At 36.2% G+C, this 18599-nt stretch overlaps 2 protein-coding genes across 9 annotated transcripts in view; one reads left to right on the top strand and one right to left on the bottom strand.

Moving 5' to 3' along the window:
* The first annotated feature begins 2023 nt into the window (after positions 1 to 2023).
* On the top strand, positions 2024 to 8040 carry LOC124308266 (uncharacterized). The gene is made up of 5 exons (XM_046770852.1): positions 2024 to 2217; positions 2305 to 2458; positions 2691 to 6566; positions 6686 to 6879; positions 6975 to 8040. Exons 2-5 carry the CDS (start codon positions 2333 to 2335, stop codon positions 7180 to 7182), a joined length of 4404 nt encoding a protein of 1467 aa, XP_046626808.1. The 5' UTR covers positions 2024 to 2217; positions 2305 to 2332; the 3' UTR covers positions 7183 to 8040.
* LOC124308267 (protein scalloped) overlaps positions 7971 to 18599 on the bottom strand; it is a 103085-nt gene continuing 92456 nt past the window's right edge. For 7 of the 8 annotated variants that reach the window (XM_046770854.1, XM_046770858.1, XM_046770855.1 and 4 more), the window contains 6 exons: positions 16392 to 16522; positions 13898 to 14053; positions 12315 to 12530; positions 11966 to 12195; positions 11632 to 11866; positions 7971 to 11370 (listed from right to left, as the gene is read on the bottom strand). In XM_046770854.1, the coding sequence (XP_046626810.1) occupies positions 11257 to 11370; positions 11632 to 11866; positions 11966 to 12195; positions 12315 to 12530; positions 13898 to 14053; positions 16392 to 16522 (1082 nt within the window). In that variant the 3' untranslated portion in view covers positions 7971 to 11256. The remainder of the gene's footprint in view (positions 11371 to 11631; positions 11867 to 11965; positions 12196 to 12314; positions 12531 to 13897; positions 14054 to 16391; positions 16523 to 18599) is intronic. The other variant, XM_046770861.1, reaches the window with a different exon arrangement.

Below are 18599 nucleotides of genomic sequence, written 5' to 3'. Positions count from 1 at the left end.
GAGCGAAAAAGCACCTGCTGAAAAATGTCGAAAATTCAGGTTCTGGTTTTTTGGCTGTAACTTCTGATGCGTTGATCGCAGCGTATTGGGACTGCGCCCAATCGATTTCTCTCGCAAAATTACATCCGATCAGTGCTACAACTAATTGATTCCAGCACTTTTCAAAATCGCGAAAATTTTCGCCAAAAACACAAAGGGGTTAGCCTTACTTTTTTTTTGGGCAAAAAACTTTTGGTCTCAGATTCGATTTAAACGACCCTTATCTGACCAATTGGACCCTCAGGAACTCAGAACTCGCAGCGAAAAGAGCGTAGGACCAACAGGAGAGAAATGGCGAGCGAAAAAGCACCTGCTGAAAAATGTCGAAAATTCAGGTTCTGGTTTTTTGGCTGTAACTTCTGATGCGTTGATCGCAGCGTATTGGGACTGTGCCCAATCGATTTCTCTCGCAAAATTACATCCGATCAGTGCTACAATTAATTGATTCCAGCACTTTCCAAAATCGCGAAAATTTTCGCCAAAAATGCAAAGGGGTTAGCCTTACTTCTTTTGGGTCGAAACTGTTTCATCGCAGATCTGATTTTCACGACTCATTCCTGATTAATTATTGGCTCCACGACTTCAAGCAAATGTGCTTTCTTTCAGATTCTCTTCGTAGGCCTTGTCGCAGACTAATAGCATCCTGAGGATTTTGTCGGAGACGTTCATCTTTCCGCCGGACTAACTTATCATCACGTACAGATAAAATGACGGAATTTCTGATCATTTATTCATTTTAAACCAACGTACATAAAATAATAAGCAATTCGTATCACACATAAATTATCGTATTGTGCGTAGTATTCAAGCCGGAACTTACTTAGTTACCAACTACGACAATGCCTATTTTTACGTATCACTATCTCTGCTTCAGATAATGTGTATAGCACACTTCTTTTTTTGTTGTAACAAACAGAAATCATCCGTTATTCATAAAATATTTAATGTCGTAAAGAAATAATATGACTTGTCATACTTCTACATTTCTTTTTGTCTCTACTTTCAGACTATGTGGCAACTTGTTAAATCACTCCTCACTGACACCTGACCAGTTGTACTAGAATTAAGGCATATTGAATAAACAGCCGAAACTTGTTAGCTCTGAAGTCTTGATGTTTTTTCGCTACCTTTATCAAAATCTTGGGCAAATATCGTGTTTGGGCCGCAACTTTTGATCCGTCGTTCAAAAGGATTAGCGTTCTTTTATTGCGATTTTTGCACTGCGAAATTTCGTTACTTGGAATTAATTCCTACGATTATAATTGGACTAATTGCAATCTTGAAAATGCAAAGACATGTAAAGAACAGCGCTAGACCAACAGTTGGAGAAATACAAAGATATTTCTCAGTTCTTCGACTGAAACTCCTGACCCGTTGCTCGCAGCGTTCTCGGGCTGCGCGCAATCAATTCGTTACGCAAAATTACGTCAATACAATGCATCAAGGAATCGATCCCAGCCTTTCTCAAAATCGGTCAAATTTACAGGAAAAATCCAAAGGGGTTAGCCCCGTTGTTTTAAAATGGTATGGAGTATATAATGGTTTTATATTGCGCCGCGGTGGACAGCACGATCCTTTATCCAGAGCATCAGGTCCGCGATCCAAAGTAGAACGCACACAATGTTATTCACTATCCACTGACCCCACTGACCTATAAGTATAGTATAGATTATTGTTGTGTACGCAAACGTAATGCATTCGTACATAGAGACTCAACAAGGAGCCGAATTCAAATGTGTTAATCGACAAAACTAGTCAATCGTTCACTTTCGGTTTATTTTTTATACCATTAGCGTCGCTAGTGTTCCCCTTGTAACGATGTGTCATTGGTTACAGGGATGCTCAAGGTCGATTAATCGATGATCTTGCAATGTGATTCGTAGAAAGTCCCTGCAGTCTTCGATGCATACGGAACACTAGCGCCATCTTCTTACAGGCAGCTATTTATTTAAATAGAGTTCGTGCTTCTTGTGTAGTCTCCATGCACTCGTATCTGAGGATAATTATTAAAAACAATGAGAACAAATCTTTGACATTCTGTGTCCGGAACAGTTACCTAGTCATTATTATTTAACGCGTTCATAAATTACATTAGTTCATACATTAATTATACTCTTCGCCAAACTATCTCACTCAAAGCCAATTTCAATTATACAGTCTTTTTGGCATCTGATTTAGGTTAGTTCTGAGCAGCAGTTGTCGCTGCTTTGCAGAAATTCATCATTGCATACTACCTGTAAACTTATGAGTAAACATTTATTACAGGGAGACGGTTATTACGAAATTGTCAACTATGAACATAGATATCAGAGGTGTAGATTACATGCTGTTTCAAGGAGCTGTTGACGCTGGATTGACGGGAGATGTTCAGAATGCTTTATCAATCAATGGGAAGCAGGCAGATTCAGCCTTCAACAAGGTATGAGAACGATGCGTTAAGACAAATGTCTGATAGAAAATGAATCACAAAAAATAGATATCAAAATTTGCATGTGTTTACTATAACGACTCATCTTACTATAGTTTTGAACATTGTATATTCATTGTTCAAATCCGTTTTCAGAGTTTCATTAATCTAGTACTCACTTTTTTATTTACTTAAATAAGATATAACCTTACTCTATTCAAATTAATTCTTGATTTTACCACAGGCCATAGATGAACCACTGATATCATCCGCTTATGAAAAGATGACGAGAATTGTGCCATCAGAACATCTTGAAAGCCGATTTAAAACTCTAGTGGCGCTAGAATCCATAGATGCAACTACATCGCTAGAGGAAAACAATGCCCAGAGCGTTGAGTTTGATGATAATATTGCCTTCGATGGCCTGTTAGCGATTACAGCAATGGAAGAAAACGAAGAATATATACAGAATGTTTCTAATACTCAAGATATATTGGATAAAGAAGAAAATGAATTTACATTGTTTGAAAAAGTACATGAGGGTCAGAATTTCCGTTATCATTCTAATCACTCCCTATCTTCTACTAGTTACGAAACCTTAGAAATGATTGAAGATGATGCAAACGACAGTTTAGACAGTTTGCAGCAAGAACTTGATAAAGGTTCTAGCGAGAATTGGCATAACACCGAAACCAGGAATATGAAGATCAATTTTGAATCAAAATGGAATGACTTTAGCAATAATCATCAACTGAAGACAGGTAATATTACCGACACCAACGAAAATCATCATCAAACAGACATCGAATCAAATTTAAATTTCGCGAATAAGAAATATGTAATATTACTTGATGCGTCGGATGATGAGCATGGAGATGATGATTCTATAGTCACTTTTCTGATGGAAAATCGTGATATGCTTGACACAAATAAATTCGAACAGGAGGATAAAACTTGGCAACCGATTGCATATTGTCAAAATTTTGACTCGGATGACCAATCAACTTTTGGGGAATGTCAGAAACAAAATTCGTCAGAAATCAATGATCAATTACCTGTTCATGTCAAGAATTCCACTAGTCAAAATTTAGCAATAGATGAATTGGGGTCAATGAGTACGACAGTATTGGACCACAATCAAAACTTCAATGAAACATATACCACGTCTATATCTACTTTGGATAAAGAGACTAAACAAATGGTAACTTCAAGCACTAAAGATTCTGAAAGTGTCAGTAGAAATAAAAAAAAAGAGCTACTTTCATTTAATAGAACGCCTGAGGTCCTGAAATGGTTGAAAAATCCAAATGCCGAAAATATTCCCGATTCCAGAAATAATTGTGCCACAACGCATTTTTTTTATGAAAAAATGTCCCTACAAACCACTAATCTTTCTCAGCTCCATTCTTCCTGTGAAAATAAGGTTCAAAGTACCGACAGCAAAATGCAAATGGAAGTGGGCAGAGCGTCTTTGAACTTGAACACTTCATTTCCAGTCAAAAAGAATGTGATTGACTCTCTTAAAACAACAAAGAAGCAACGAGAAAGTTGCATGATAACAAGTAGAAGTAGATGTACCTCACATAAAAGTTTTCGTCGTTACACAAGAAGCACAACTATGCCCTTGTTGAAAGCAAAGAACTTTCCGATGTTATGTATGAGAAATGCTTCTGTACTTCGAAAACATAACGGTATGCGAACGATCAGAAAGTCATCGGCATTTCGAAATTTGAGAAGGCTAAATATTCAGAAAGTTTCCGTAGATTCTGTTAGGATGAGAGCTTTTGAAGATTCGAACTATACAAAGGTATCAAACAAGTCTAAGAGTATTGAAAGATCTTGTACAATAGGTTTGCCAGTAGCAGATATGAAAGATGTGTTGGAAACAAATGTAAAGAACGATTTAGGAATATTAAAACCGCAAAGTTTGTTGGAAAAGTCGAACAATAAAGATCCAACCTTTGAACTGCAGTTTGCGAATTCAATAGCTGGATGCACAGAAATAAAATTGGAGACTGTAATTGATTCAACTCAAAGTAGCGATGATTTCACAAGGGACTGTACAGCAGCACCTACTATTAAAATTAAAGTAGAATCTGATGATGAAGCTGAAGATTCTAACGTTGACATGCTTCATTTTATGTTGTTGAAAGAAATGTGGAGTAATAAAAATTCATATGATCAATCAGACACTAGCGAGACATATCTAGAACAAAATGAACTTTTCATTACCTTGTTGAAGGAATTTTTGAACAAAAAAAATTGCTTTATGTACATATCTCAGCTAACAGGTATTGGTAAATTTCTCAAGGAACGAAATATCAATATAGTCACAGCCAATACACAGAATAATATCGTAAGCCAAAAACAGGCATATCCTTCAAAAACTGATACAGATACATTTTCAATAAAAACTGTATTCACCAAGTCCCTTGAATCTTTGAACTCTGATATAAAAAGCAATATTAACCATTCTCAATCTTTGCAAAAACAAACTACAGTATCCGATGTGCCTTATCTGGAAGATGAGAAATTTCTTGATTTTCATGATATGTCTCCAATGAGGAAAAATGTGTCACCACTACCAACACCTACTTTCAATGATGACTTGAAAATCGAGCAACCAAATTGTGAATGCAGTATACAAAATGAGGTGCACATAAAAACGGAATCTTGTGATGCTAACTACTGTGAACAATATGATACTGCTCGCAAGGTTACGCTACCAATGTATGAAACTTATGGTGCGAACGAAACCAACGGTTTGAAGTCGGAAATGGACAATTTTGAAAGTGAAATGAACAATTTTGAAGATGAAATGGACATTGATGAAACTAAGGAAATAATAATCCCTGAAGGGTTAGGAAGTATGAACTTATCTTTGAATTGCAAGTGCAGTGAAAATTTTGTATACGGAACACATATCGGTACTGCCTGCGATGCAGTTGAAAAATGTTCTTGTAAATGTGATAAAGCACATGCTTCTGATGGTAAGCACTTGGATAACAGTACTGAAGCAGCCAAGAGTCAATATTCCTCCTATACATACAGCGTTAAAAAGAACCAAAGATTAGAATGCCCCAGAAATCTAATTTCACAGCCTGTTGTGAAACTAGAAATAATGGACCCAGAAATCTGCAGAACCCGTCCAACTGTGATATCAAAAGCAAGAAAAAAAAAGTCTGGACATCAGGATTCTTGTCGAACTCTTTCGAACAAAAAGAGAAGAGCAACACGGGCTCTTCAAAGTTCTGCTAAAAGAAAAATAGAATCTCAAGAATGTATAAGTGCAAGAACTAGAAGCAGATGTACCAGAAGTTCAAAAAATTCACAAGTTCAAATTCAACATTCTTCCGATTCTTTGGCACGTCCGAAAAAGAAGCGACCCAAAAATTCAACCACGACTGAATCAAAATGCACAAAACGCAAGGCTCGACGTCCTAGAAGAGTTTCTGCATTGACTCGAACAATTTCTGGTAGTGAAAAGGGTGACAAGAATTCAGATACGGAAATAATAGAATGCACTTCAGAACGTTCAGTGAATCAATCCCCTCGGAAAAACATTATAAGTACAAAACGAAAACTCAGACCACGACGTCAAAATCCAATGAAGGACAAAGCACATGAACCGATGATACGCAAAACAAAATCTAAAAATTCTACGGGATCAAAAACATTGCCAAATTTAAAACGTCGTATTGCAGATCAGATACCTGAGGTTTGCAAGGCCAAAAAGGACAATATTGCTAGAAACAATCATACTAAAGATACGTCTAAAAGCTTAGTCAAGACGAAAGGCGAAAAAAATATACCGAGAATCTTGAAACGAAACGGAAAGCTTTCAAATTGTAAAAAACAACCGGAAACTGATCAACAAAATATAGAAGGTGGGAAAACTGTCCAATTAACATACCAAGTTCTGCGAACTACATTGCAAAACACACATCGTGTTGGAAACAACAAAGCTGTATTAACAGAAAAAGATTCTACGGTATTGTCTACCGATGGATACGCATCTGATACGTTGGATAATATACAAGCCGAAAAAGAGATATCTGAGCCTGTGGAAACAAGAGAAACAGCGGAAACTATTCGATCACCAACTATAAATTTATGCAATGTAAGTAAACTTCTACCATTTACCACAGGCCTTTGATTTGTGAATAATTTCATTGCTGAACATGTATTTTGATATCGTGGATGCATAAATTAATACCTTTTTATACCTTTCTCACATAGGATCTCTACACGCGATACTTTACAAATTTCATCACTGCAAATGGTTACAAAGTGAAATTTTGCTATGTTAATAGAAGACTTGCAGTATTGAAAGCTACTATAGCAAACGCAGATGAAGCAGACAGTTTTGTAAAAGCATTTTCACAGTTTGACTGTGCAAATTATAAGGTGTGGAGAGACACCAAACAGGGAAGGTAAATTTTTGACAGGTTTTGTTCACATATTGAAAATAGACTACCAAGTACGTTCTTGTTCCAACACTAACAAAAACTGAATAATTCTATTACAGGTATATTTTACATCGTACATGGCTTTGTGGGATTAACGGATCTCAAGATCCAGATGTGAATTACAAAAATTTGTCATGTCAAGCACGGATACACATTTCTGTCGAGGAGCCCACCACTAATGATTTTAATGCTCATGTCTTGATTTATAAAGAACACACTCATTATTCCGCAAATAAAGAACAGTTATTACGTATTATTCCTCTGTAAAATTAATTAAATTAAAAGTGTAATTATATCAACTTCTCAGAACTGAAGTGTATATTTTTTTACGTGTTTATAATAAATCCTATAGCTTAAGATACCAAGGTAAAGTCGGGGTTCACAAATTTGTTTATTTGTAAATTGAAAAATTTCCGAATTTGAGTAGCCCTACAGTTTTCGCACGAATGGTCAGTCATCAACGACGCGAAATAAATTCATTAAAAAAATATCTACCTATGGGAAACGTTTATTCGCGACTCGGTTTTTTTTTTCTTGTTAATAATATTATTTTCCACGTTATTTTTAAATACTGACTATAAATTCGAAATATTATCACAAAAGAATTTATCACTTCGGCGTTTAAATAGATATTAAGAAAAGATAATTTGTTAAACATTGTACTATACCGAGGGTATCAGAAGGCCTAAAGTTTGTATTTTTAATATTCGTTGGTTTAAAACCGCAGTTTGTTTTGTATCAATTATTTATTTTTCCATACAAATTATAAACATGTTTTTTTCAAATACTGTACATATACTGAGTTCTATTATAATTTTAAACCTCTAATTTAATGATATATTTCATTTATTTTCATTTACTTGTTAAGTCAACTACTTTGATCCTCATTTCGTTTCATTTATGATAATATAATATACAGGTAGATTTTCTTCATCTCCATTTTTTTCAATTTTTGTTCTTATCTGTTTCATTATGATCAAGCTCAATTCATTGATATGGCAGTTCCAGATATGGACATATTAAAACTTTACTTCAGGTGTGTTATAATGATTTTCCCACTGCAGAACAGTACGCTTTTCGGTAAAAATTACAGATAAACATAGAGAAAAAACGAGTAGTTCGATTCTACAGATCAAAAAACTAAGTCACATAATCGTTGAATCGTGAATTTTTGATGGAGTCCGTGTAAATATATACAAGTTACTTCACAAATCTGAACATGCTATAAGATGTGTTAATGTATACAGTGTGAACTGATTTTCAATTATTGTTACTCTGCCATATTTTGTATCTTTGCTGGTTACTGATTTTCGATATCATCAATATAGAGTGAGAGAGTACTATTTTCTATCTTCACAGAAGACATAGATAAATATATATTTTCATAATCTTTTCTTATAAATGTAATTCGCTTACTTTAAAATCATTAATGTTAATAATATTAGTGCCGGTACTTCTTTTTTTTTATGCTCAATTCAAATTTTTGTTCCGCACAAAAAACACACATAATTAAAAAAAATTTATTTGAACATCACTCGTTAATATTGCGTGGTATGAATAAAAAATTTCATATATGTAAAATCGTTTTAGCCTTAGAATAAAAATCTAAAATTTGCTATACCATATTTCATCTGATAGCGACAAAAACTTTTTTGCTTTACAATTAATTACTATAAAAATAACAATAACTAAGAAGTACTGAAGCTGCCAATTTGCAAGTACAAATAAACATAAAAATACATAATTTTCTTTTCCTTCAATTAAAATTCCTTCCTCATTGATCAGCTATATAGCGAATTTGTTTTTCACCAAGAAAACACGAAGAAAAAAAAAGATAAAAAAAAATGATACCAAAGAAAAACATATTTCTGACTAAAAGAGAGATCAAAATACATTGCCACTTGTTTCGTTATAATAATTAAAGTAACGATACGGTAATTAATAGTAATGTATTCTTAAAATAAATCTGTGTTTTTATCGGTTGTGTATAAATTTGTTGCTGATAGGCAAGTTCTATGTGAGGATAAACAACAAACCGAAATATACTGTGTTTAAGTAGAACAAGTAAAAAAATTTTTAATACATCTTTTTTCACCGAAATACTTTGACATCCGAAAGTGTGGATTACTGGCTTCGTATAAAATCGTGTTAACAATAAATGTTGTGCAGTATTTCCATTAAAAATTACCAGGGTTTACGCGATAAATACTTAAATACTACAGTACTGTTACAAGATATGGTACAAAGCATTCTTTGCAATTGATCTGATGTTTGGAAGTACTTTTCGTCAACAATTACGCAGCAAAGATTAAGTACAAAATAATTCAACGGACAAACGCGGCATATATTTTTAATATTTTACTTTGTCTTAGGTTTTGAAAAATGCATTGGAATAACGGTGACCTAAATAAACCCTGGACTTGAAAAAATCTGAAACTTGCCGAAACAAAATCATGTTAAGAACTGGAAAACAGGTGGGTGTGTGTTAAGAAAATATTGCTTTGTAAATGTAGTATAAAGTTAAAAACGAAAACAGTACGCTAAAGTAAGAAAGTAACCGTGTTTAAACTACAGAAAAAAAGGAGCTTAGAAATATCATGTAGACTGATTATAACAAGTACGAACACATTTCTATTCTACGTGTTGCTGCCAAAAAGAAAAGGGTAGCATTGCACAGGTATTGTTGAAAAAGACTGTGTGCACTTTCGAAAATCAATAAATCTTCACTAAAAAAAAAAAAAGCAAAATAAGCATCTCTCTAGATGATCAAAAATTAAAGGAGCTCCAAAAAAGCTCTCAGTATAAATTGTATTAGTTTAAAAACAATCTGTATAGAGTGTAATAAAAATGTGCAAAAGTACTTTATTTCTCTTTCTTTTCCTTCCGCTATTAAAAAGAATTATAAAAATCAGCAGTTTTATAAATTTGTAATGGCATCCCTTTAGCTTTCGTTCCCATTAAAACTTAAAATCACTTTGATAGCTTTATACATGACCATTTACAACAATGCAAATCGCAAACATCGTCATAATATTTCATTCAGCAACATACACTATTATTCGTAATAATATATGTTATTTGCGTGTGGATGTCTTGTCTGATCTCCTATTAGCTAGTTCAATAATAAAACTATAATACTAAGTAAAGTTGGTACTGCGCCACTCCGATATCTAAGTTTTTTGTTTGCTCCAAATTCCAGTACGACATGTTCTCTATACCATCATCATTTATTGTCATATACATATATTTCTTTTCCATTTTTTCACTTGCTGTTAAGAATTTGATCAACAAAATACCACATACACATGTTATAGGTCTTTCTGAGAAATTGGATTCACTATGTTTTTGAAGTTGTTCATGTTTTGTAAAAATGTTAGTAACCTTTCGCTCTATGATTTTCTTTCTTTTTGTCACTAGTTTATTAGCGATAATGATTATTGCACGTTACTATTAGCCTGTTACTCTTTGGACCTTTCATTGCAAGCGAATAATGAACAGTGTTGTATAATGGCTGTTACTTCATGCTATTTCAAACTTACCATGTCGAAATTTGCACATATACATAATATTTTTTTAGAAAAATAAAGTTAAAACATCATGGTTTACTGCAAACTGGAAATTTGAACTAACCACGAGCTCGGGCTGGCTAGTACGCTTCTATGTCTCTGGGTGCATTTGTGTTCTATTACGGAGTTTCTAAGCTTCGAGGATGTTTTCAAACTGTATGCGAAATAACCAAGCCGATTAGGAACGCGACATAACATGTCGAGAAAAAATATATAATTTCGTTGAAAAACTTTTTAGAATAAATATTTTCAATAACAACAAGTGTCGTTGAAATATTCTCTAACAAATTACTAAAGTATGACCATTGAGTTTGAAAGATGTGATTTACAATAAGGGATATCAAATTAAACATCCGAACATATTGCGCAAGAATTACTAAGCTTGGAAATATCACTGAATTTAGTGCAATATACAGGAACCAACGAATTGTAAAGCGCGTTGCTTGACCAACAGAAAGAAGACAAAAATGGAACATTGAATAGAGCATGAAACGTAATTTCAACTCATCAAATCCTTCGACGTTGTCGAACAGTTGCCCGCGTATTTGTGGCGGGTAAAAATCGAACATAATTTCAGAAAACAACAACACCGCTTTAAAAGTTTGTGTATACGCTTGGCCAGGTAAGCTCTTCGTAACTCGTTGACCAAAACATCCTCTTTTAGAGACCCCTTAAATTGAATGTGTGTTATTATATGTATGTTTGTGTGGATGAGTAGTAGGTGTAGGCACTGATGGGGGTGGATGGCTGCGTGACGAGCAGATAAAAAAACAGACTAATCCTGGACAAGTCTGTATATGTGATGCTGCGCGCCATGCTCGGACGTTGACACTTCAAATACATACGCTGTACAAAGTAACGTCTCCTGTGTGTCTCTATTCGTTACAACCTGGAATTGAAATAACAAGCATACACATCAGTTGCGAGTCCATTGCACGGCGAATAAAATTTGATGAAACAGGAGTGAAAACCCTATCTGCTTGGGATACCGCTTCGCAGGCTTGGTATTTCAAACTTCTAAATGACTCGATGCATTGGAGACCGTGATAGTTTCTATTTTTCATTATGTATTCCTGATTCCTCTATCTTTACACACTTTTTTTTCAACTGTGTAATGGACTGCAGTAATTGCACAAATGATGATATTTACCTGAAGTATAGTGAAGTTTTCAAGCACACTGTTCATCATGTATTTTTCAGGTAGGTGTTTAAGCTTATGGATGAAATTGATCATGTACTCGCACATGGGGGAGCGATGAATGCGGTACACAAACCTTCCATTCTCAAACCTAGCATATTCCGTCTCCACCTTTTCTACTACTTGTTTACCAAAGGAACAAACCTTCGTGGAACATGTTATCGTCATGTTTTCGTTACTTTCATACCTGGAATAAAAAAAAATAAATAAATAAGATGGCAAATATTTCCTCGATAACTTGAGAATTTAATGAATTCAATGTCTGACAATGAATGGAGTTTCTTACTGGCTCGTGACACCGTAGAAAGCCCTCGCTTCGTCTTGAATATTGGTGTTGAGGTCTGCCCAGAATTTAACAAGGAAAAAGGCCGCCTGAGGTCCCTTGTCATACAACTCTTTGAGGCCTCCCTTTTTCTCCGGAAACTTGTCGTATATTTGTCGGACGTCTACCGCTTCCAACAGCGGATCGGCATAGGTGGCGGAGCCCCCTATGTGGACGAATAGGTGTTTGTGATACTGCAATAATATTAATAAATAAATTAACGAAATGACAGACTGAATGTTATACTAAAGGTTTTACCATTTTTTTTTTTTTTTTTGGTTTTTTTGTTTGTCTACGCATAGCAAGAACTCACGGTGTCTGGTTCTCTCTGCTGCTCCATGAAGGCCGAAAATTCTACAAGCCTAAGTTTGTGCGTGGCGATGGCTCTGCCCTCCCAGGGCGGTGGGGGTGGTGCCTGAACCATGTCTCCACTGGAAACCGCAGTTGCCGGTTTTCCGGTATAAGCCGGTTGCGGGAAGGGTTTGACATCCTGGGATGTTCCTGGTTGCAAACCAGGCTGCCAGAATTGCTGCAACGGTTAAACAACGACGGGTTAAAATTACATCAATATATATACATATATTACATCCGTGATATACACATCATAATAAATTTGTAGTAATAATTAGATACACATACGACGATTTTTCAACTTCAATTTAATTAAATAATAATATGTTATATATTAGATATAAAGCAAAACATGTCTTTCCGTTTAAAACCTGTATATCTCGACGATAAGAGAACTTCCAAGTTAAATGGAAAAGAACAAAGTGGAAAATAAAAATTTAAGTAAGCAAAAAATGGGCGAATCGTATTGTTAACCAGGACAGTTGTGGATGCAATTAAGTTGAGAAACAGTTTGAGGTATCAGTTCGATTTAGAAACGTAGTTAAACGAACACAAGTAGGTATATAGACGTGAAATAATAACGATTAAAAAAGAAACGAAAATAATATCACGTAAGCCACATTGACGATGTTTGATAACGGACACAGTTCAACAATACACAACAAGGGCGCCCCCAAGGGAGCGTATGGTTATGATATTCGTATATAAACGGAATTAGTTCGGCTGAAAATGAGCTGGTATAACTAGGCGAATTTTACGGCGAAATGGTCGATAAACATATGGCCGATTATCGCAGCACACCGTTAATTGGGTTAATTAATGTTTCGTGATACGGTACGTGAATGTCTCCGTAATGAAATGTCAAAATTCAAGATCTTAACCACATCTGCATGGCTCAAACATTGAATTACGTATGTACATAAAAACGGTAAAAAATTATTTATACATCATATGTGTGTGTGTGTGTGTGAGCGTGTGTAATTACTAAATCCGCACCATGTAATATCTCACCGATCCATAAGTTATAATTCAGTGAAATGAAAATAAAATCAATTTTATGTATGGTATGATGAAAGTAACGAAAAACGTATTTAGGATGAAAAAAAAAAGAAAAGCAAATTCTAGTAAGTATATTACAATCTCACGGCAAAATGGAAGTTATAACGTTGTATAAAGTTATTATTATTATTATTATTATTATGATTATTATTATTATCATCCTAAGAAGACGAGGTACGATGTGAAATATAATTTTGTAGCACATGTTTATAAGCAAAGATTGTAAAATTAGAAAAAAAATTATTACAGCGCAAAATTAATCGAATAATTAGATGTTGGGAATTTTTTTTTTTTTTTTATTTGTTATCGAATCCGTGTACAGTATGCCTCGTCGTCTTAGAAATGCGTGCCAGCGTGTGTGTGCGTGTGAATAGTAAAACAGCGAGCGTTAAGCCGCGGCGTCTCTTTGGCAGTGGCATAATCATCTCATCATCATCATCATCATAATCATAATCATCACCCAGGGTTTTTCCTCGTGGGACTTACCGCTCCGGGATAGGAGACGGGGGTGGAAGTGTGGAGGGCTAAGGGCCCCACAAGGGCGGGGGGCATCTTGTTGTGTATCGCTGATCCAGCCGACACTATCTGCGCACTGGACATGCTCGACATTGTCTGCAATGCCTTCTCCTTCGCAGCATGATCCTATCAAATTGTCAAATACGGTATTATCGACCAAAAATCCGTGGCATCGACTCCTCGTAAAACCTGCATTATTTTTTACCTACGCAAGCATCGAAATGCTTGTTTTCGATCGAAAAACTAATCATTGCACAATCGACCAAGCGAATTACAAGAATTATATTCAAACAGTTTTCCTCTATAATTAATCGTAAGGTTCGCGTTTCGGGTTGCTGGACTTTCATCATTTCTACGATGTTGTCTGAAACTATCGGTTAACTTGGGCGAATGAGAAGCTTCGAATTTCCACGGCTTGCGAAAAATTCAACGGAGAAATCACGCTGATGATAAAGGGTAGGATACTCGAAGGATTCAGCTTTATTTCATCGTTCCGCAGTTTCGGGGATCCGAAGAGTTTTCAATTACGGTTATATACTTCCACCAAAAAACGTCACGTTCTTCCTCATTCCCTCCCGCTGGATTCCGGCGTCAATATTCGTGGCAACGTGACGATTCGTACAATATAATGTATACACCGAGAAAAGAGTTTATTTACCGTTAACAAACGTATATTTGGATATGGGGAAACAAATGTTTAGTTAGTATTATTAAATTTTACTTCAGCCAAGCATTATTTGTCAACTGTTAACGAATTTCCAACGATCATTATTTGGCTCAACTAAAATTTCATAATAATAACAAAACATTTGTTTCGCCATATCCAAATATACGTTTTTTAACGGTAAGTAAACACTTTTCTCAGTGTAAGAGATACGGCGAGAAAACGACGGTTAAAAGAATAAATTGGAACCACTGCTGAAAATACAATTGACCGAGGATATAAGCGAGCAGCGTGCTACTAAAATAAAAAAATAAAAATTAATAATAATAATAACAACAACAACAACAACAAACGTCATTTGAATATTTTTCATTCTATTTTTCTTACTACTTGCATAAACTCGATATTCCCGTACATAACGGAGTACAGATGAGTAGCGACCAATTAAATCGGGAGGGAATTGAACGTTTTCCAAATCCGAAACCTCACTATTCATCGAGTATTAATTAACTTTTGAAAACGCGGAATATTGATCGGTGTGCATAAACCGTGAACAATGGGGATCCTGCGGTAACGGTGATAGTTATATGAAAAAAAAAAAAAAAAAAAAAATGAGAGTGAATAATATATTTTCATAAGCCAATAACGAAGGTTTTTTTCCTGCGGATATATACCCAATGATTGTGGTTTTATAACTTACAACTGTTTGATAAAATTCCGATTCCTTTGAAATGACAAATAATATAAAACGGTTGCAGTAAATGAATATTACGTACTAATATGGTTACAATTGAGAAAATGAAAAATAGGTAGTCCATAATCGACTCGTCGATTCACGATGCAGCTACGTTTATAATTGCGCACGGTTGATTTTATTTGCAAAATGATTTACTAGAGTAGCGGGTACGCTGCAGGCAGCACGGCCTGATATGTTCGCAATTAAATCTGGTTCGGTTCGAACGCGGTAAAATTGTGAGCAATAATATCCCTTGTGCAGCTTGCAACGCGCCGGCCGAGCCGTCGGCAGTGCAATATCACCGTTTTAACCCACAAAATACACGGCAGACGATAGTTCCGTAGTTATAGATATACGGACGTGTGTAGAGGTTCTATACATTTCCCTAAAGCCGTTTTTCCCTCGATGGAACAACAACCGCGTAACGATCGAATATTCAGGCATTTCGCAACGCGGAATTGCACGCGCGCATCTGTTTGTACGTACGGACAAATGTGTGTGCGGGCACGAATTTACGCGACCAATAAACAGTGATAAACTCTGGCGGTATATAACCGAATGCGTCGAATAAAAGAGGTTTTTTGATTTATCAACCGTGCGCTGAATTATTCGCAAAATGTTTTAATAACTCAAATCTGTTGATTAAACATCGCTAGTTAATTTTTTACGCGCGAGGATTATCCAAAGATATGTTACATGCTAAACTAGATACGTGTCGGAGCGTCGATAGAAACGGCGGATTGATCAATAATGAAAAAAGAAAGAAAGTGTTGAAAAAATTATTACTCGTATTCGTTAGAGAAATAACCAAGTTTCTTAATGTTGTACGTTTTTATTTTTTATTTTTTCGTTGTAATTTATTACGAATATACGTGACATTGAAAATTATGATAACGTTCCCTCAGTTTTACGTGTAACAATTACCTGTACTATGGTAACTTGACGTAATGCGAGACGAAATATCGCAATTCTTGAAATACAGAAGAAGTATAGAAGGGAAGGTGAACGACAGAGAGGGCGAGAGGGCGAGAGGGCGAGAAAGAGAGAGACAGAGGGAAACTTACCACTTTGAGCTTTGCCTGAATTTCCCGTAGTTTTCGCCTGGCGAGTACCTGGATGTGTGACGAGACCTGTTTCCTCGTTCTCGTCTTTCCCGTTCGCAGTTTTATGTACCGAGCTATTAACTCGTTGCGACCTGCAACAGAATTATCAAAACAAATTGTTCCTGAGACTTAGCAAATCTTTGATAAGAAGAAGAAAAAGAAGAAGAAGAATAAGAAGAAGAAGAAAAAATCGAAGGTATTTTTTGTTTGTCCCAATAAACCGTACAACGTATAACTGCGTAGTTTGAGGTCTGACGGATTTGATTCCATGATCAAAAGCCCGGATCAGAGGCCCCCCCGAATCTCAACGCACTCTCGAGATTGGGGTACTAGGAGCTCAACTCGATGGGTATTATTGGTTCCATTTGCTAGTTAGCTCAATTTGGTTCTCCGGTCAAGATACCCCGCAATCACGAATTCAACTCTCTCCGAGTTCGGGTCTGGAGAGCAGAGGGAACGAGAAAGAGAGAGAGAGAGGAGAGAGGAGAGAGGAGAGAGGAGCGGGGCCCGGTTCCCTCTTTATGGCCACTTGAACCTCTGCGGCTAACGTCTTCGATAGTCTATAATTAAGCGGGCGTGTGATGTTGGTAAGTGCTGCAGAACCGGGTGAAGCCGGGGCGAAAGCGCAGCCTCGACTTAACAAACGAACAAACTGTGAGCCAACGAACGAAACGGGGTCCTCTGGACGAATCTATATTTACGTTTGTGCGTTATAACTACACGCCTGCGAGAAGAAGCAGGAGTAGCAGAGGAGAAATGAGATGCCGAGGAGAAAATAATGCGAGAATACCTGCACGCACCCCGCAGCCTCGAGAGTTCGAAACAGCGTTTTCATTTATCCGGAGGAGAATATAGAAATTATGAAGGGGAACGTAGTTCGCTTCTTGTTACTTTCACCATTGCTCATTGCGTTCGGTGTAATGTTTGGGTATAGCGTGCGCAATAAAAACAACGAATGACGTGAGCGTTGGGAAATAGCAAACAATTTTTTCACTAGAGTGAAAAAACTGTTTTTACCCACTGTGCGAATATTTGCTTGGGGAAATGGCGTATTTTGTTAATGTTCAACAGGCGGCCGAAATCGCGTAATTCTACATCTTTACTGTGAAAAATTCCGAGCTGGTAAGATATCCGCACTAATTAGGAATCGTGACTTTTGCCCACTCGTTGCACGATATACTATTTTTGTTTGACGATAATTACTGTAACCCGAATCCAAACGAATCTAGCTTTTCCCCTCGGTGCTTTCATAGGAAACAAAGCAACACAGAACTATCAAATTGATGCGAAACAGATGCTCCAGCTTGAGAACCTCAAACAAACACTTTTCCATCCGTCTGAAACCGACTGGCTGGCTAGACAGCGTTCATTTTTCACATCTATTTTTCGAATCGTGAACCGACACACCTCGCTTGCCGTTCAACGGTAATTGATTCCCGTTTCGTCCGATACTCGGTTATAACAGGTCAATGAATCGCAACGTGCATATCAGGCGTATAACAAAGACACCGCTCGACTGCTGGTGAAAAAAGAGGGAAAAAATTTAAATTAAAATATAAATCCACACCCATCTGCGGTCGAACCAGTTCCTCCAGTTCCTCTAGATAACCAGTGACCGGAAATATATCGCAGGATTCGTCGGATGTGGTTTTAAAGTACCAAGAATATTATTTTTTCTACCGATATTACAGAGCTGGAAAAGATTTTTTTTTTTAACGCGTGAATGTAATCGGGTATGTACAATATAAACTTATACACAGGGTATAAGGTTTACAATTTATTTGATACCCTTACAGACCGTATTACGTACACGTGTATTTATAAGCAACCCCACTGCGTCACCGTCAGCTTGGGATGATAAGGTTTTAGCACGGCACAGTTTACAGTCGATAAAGATAAATTGAGTTTATTGCCTGTCCGGAACAGGTATATGATGCAGATTTAATCTCTGCGGTACATGGTAATGATTGTACGAATGAAATTTACTGGGCAAGGATTTCTGTCGCACTTGTCTACGATCATTCCGCTCTGCCGGTTTATTCGGATATTTTTCAATCTCCGACGCGACGTATACAGATATACGTATTATATATATTTGTTTATTTATTTATATCCTGAACCAGTTTATAAACTATGGGCGAAATGACGTTTGCACTTCCGATCGATGAA

Source organism: Neodiprion virginianus, chromosome 6 (assembly GCF_021901495.1).
Source record: "Neodiprion virginianus isolate iyNeoVirg1 chromosome 6, iyNeoVirg1.1, whole genome shotgun sequence".
Classification (NCBI taxonomy): domain Eukaryota; kingdom Metazoa; phylum Arthropoda; class Insecta; order Hymenoptera; family Diprionidae; genus Neodiprion; species Neodiprion virginianus.
Note: the sequence above shows the minus strand (reverse complement) of the source record. Positions and strands in the feature narration are given on the sequence as shown.

Excerpts from the sequence above, each read along its gene's own strand:
- LOC124308266 (XM_046770852.1), top strand. The coding sequence starts at position 2,333 with ATGAACATAGATATCAGAGGTGTAGATTACATGCTGTTTCAAGGAGCT. Across the intron at positions 2,459-2,690 it reads CAGATTCAGCCTTCAACAAG|GCCATAGATGAACCACTGAT; the intron begins GTATGAGAACGA and ends ATTTTACCACAG. Across the intron at positions 6,567-6,685 it reads CAACTATAAATTTATGCAAT|GATCTCTACACGCGATACTT; the intron begins GTAAGTAAACTT and ends TTTCTCACATAG.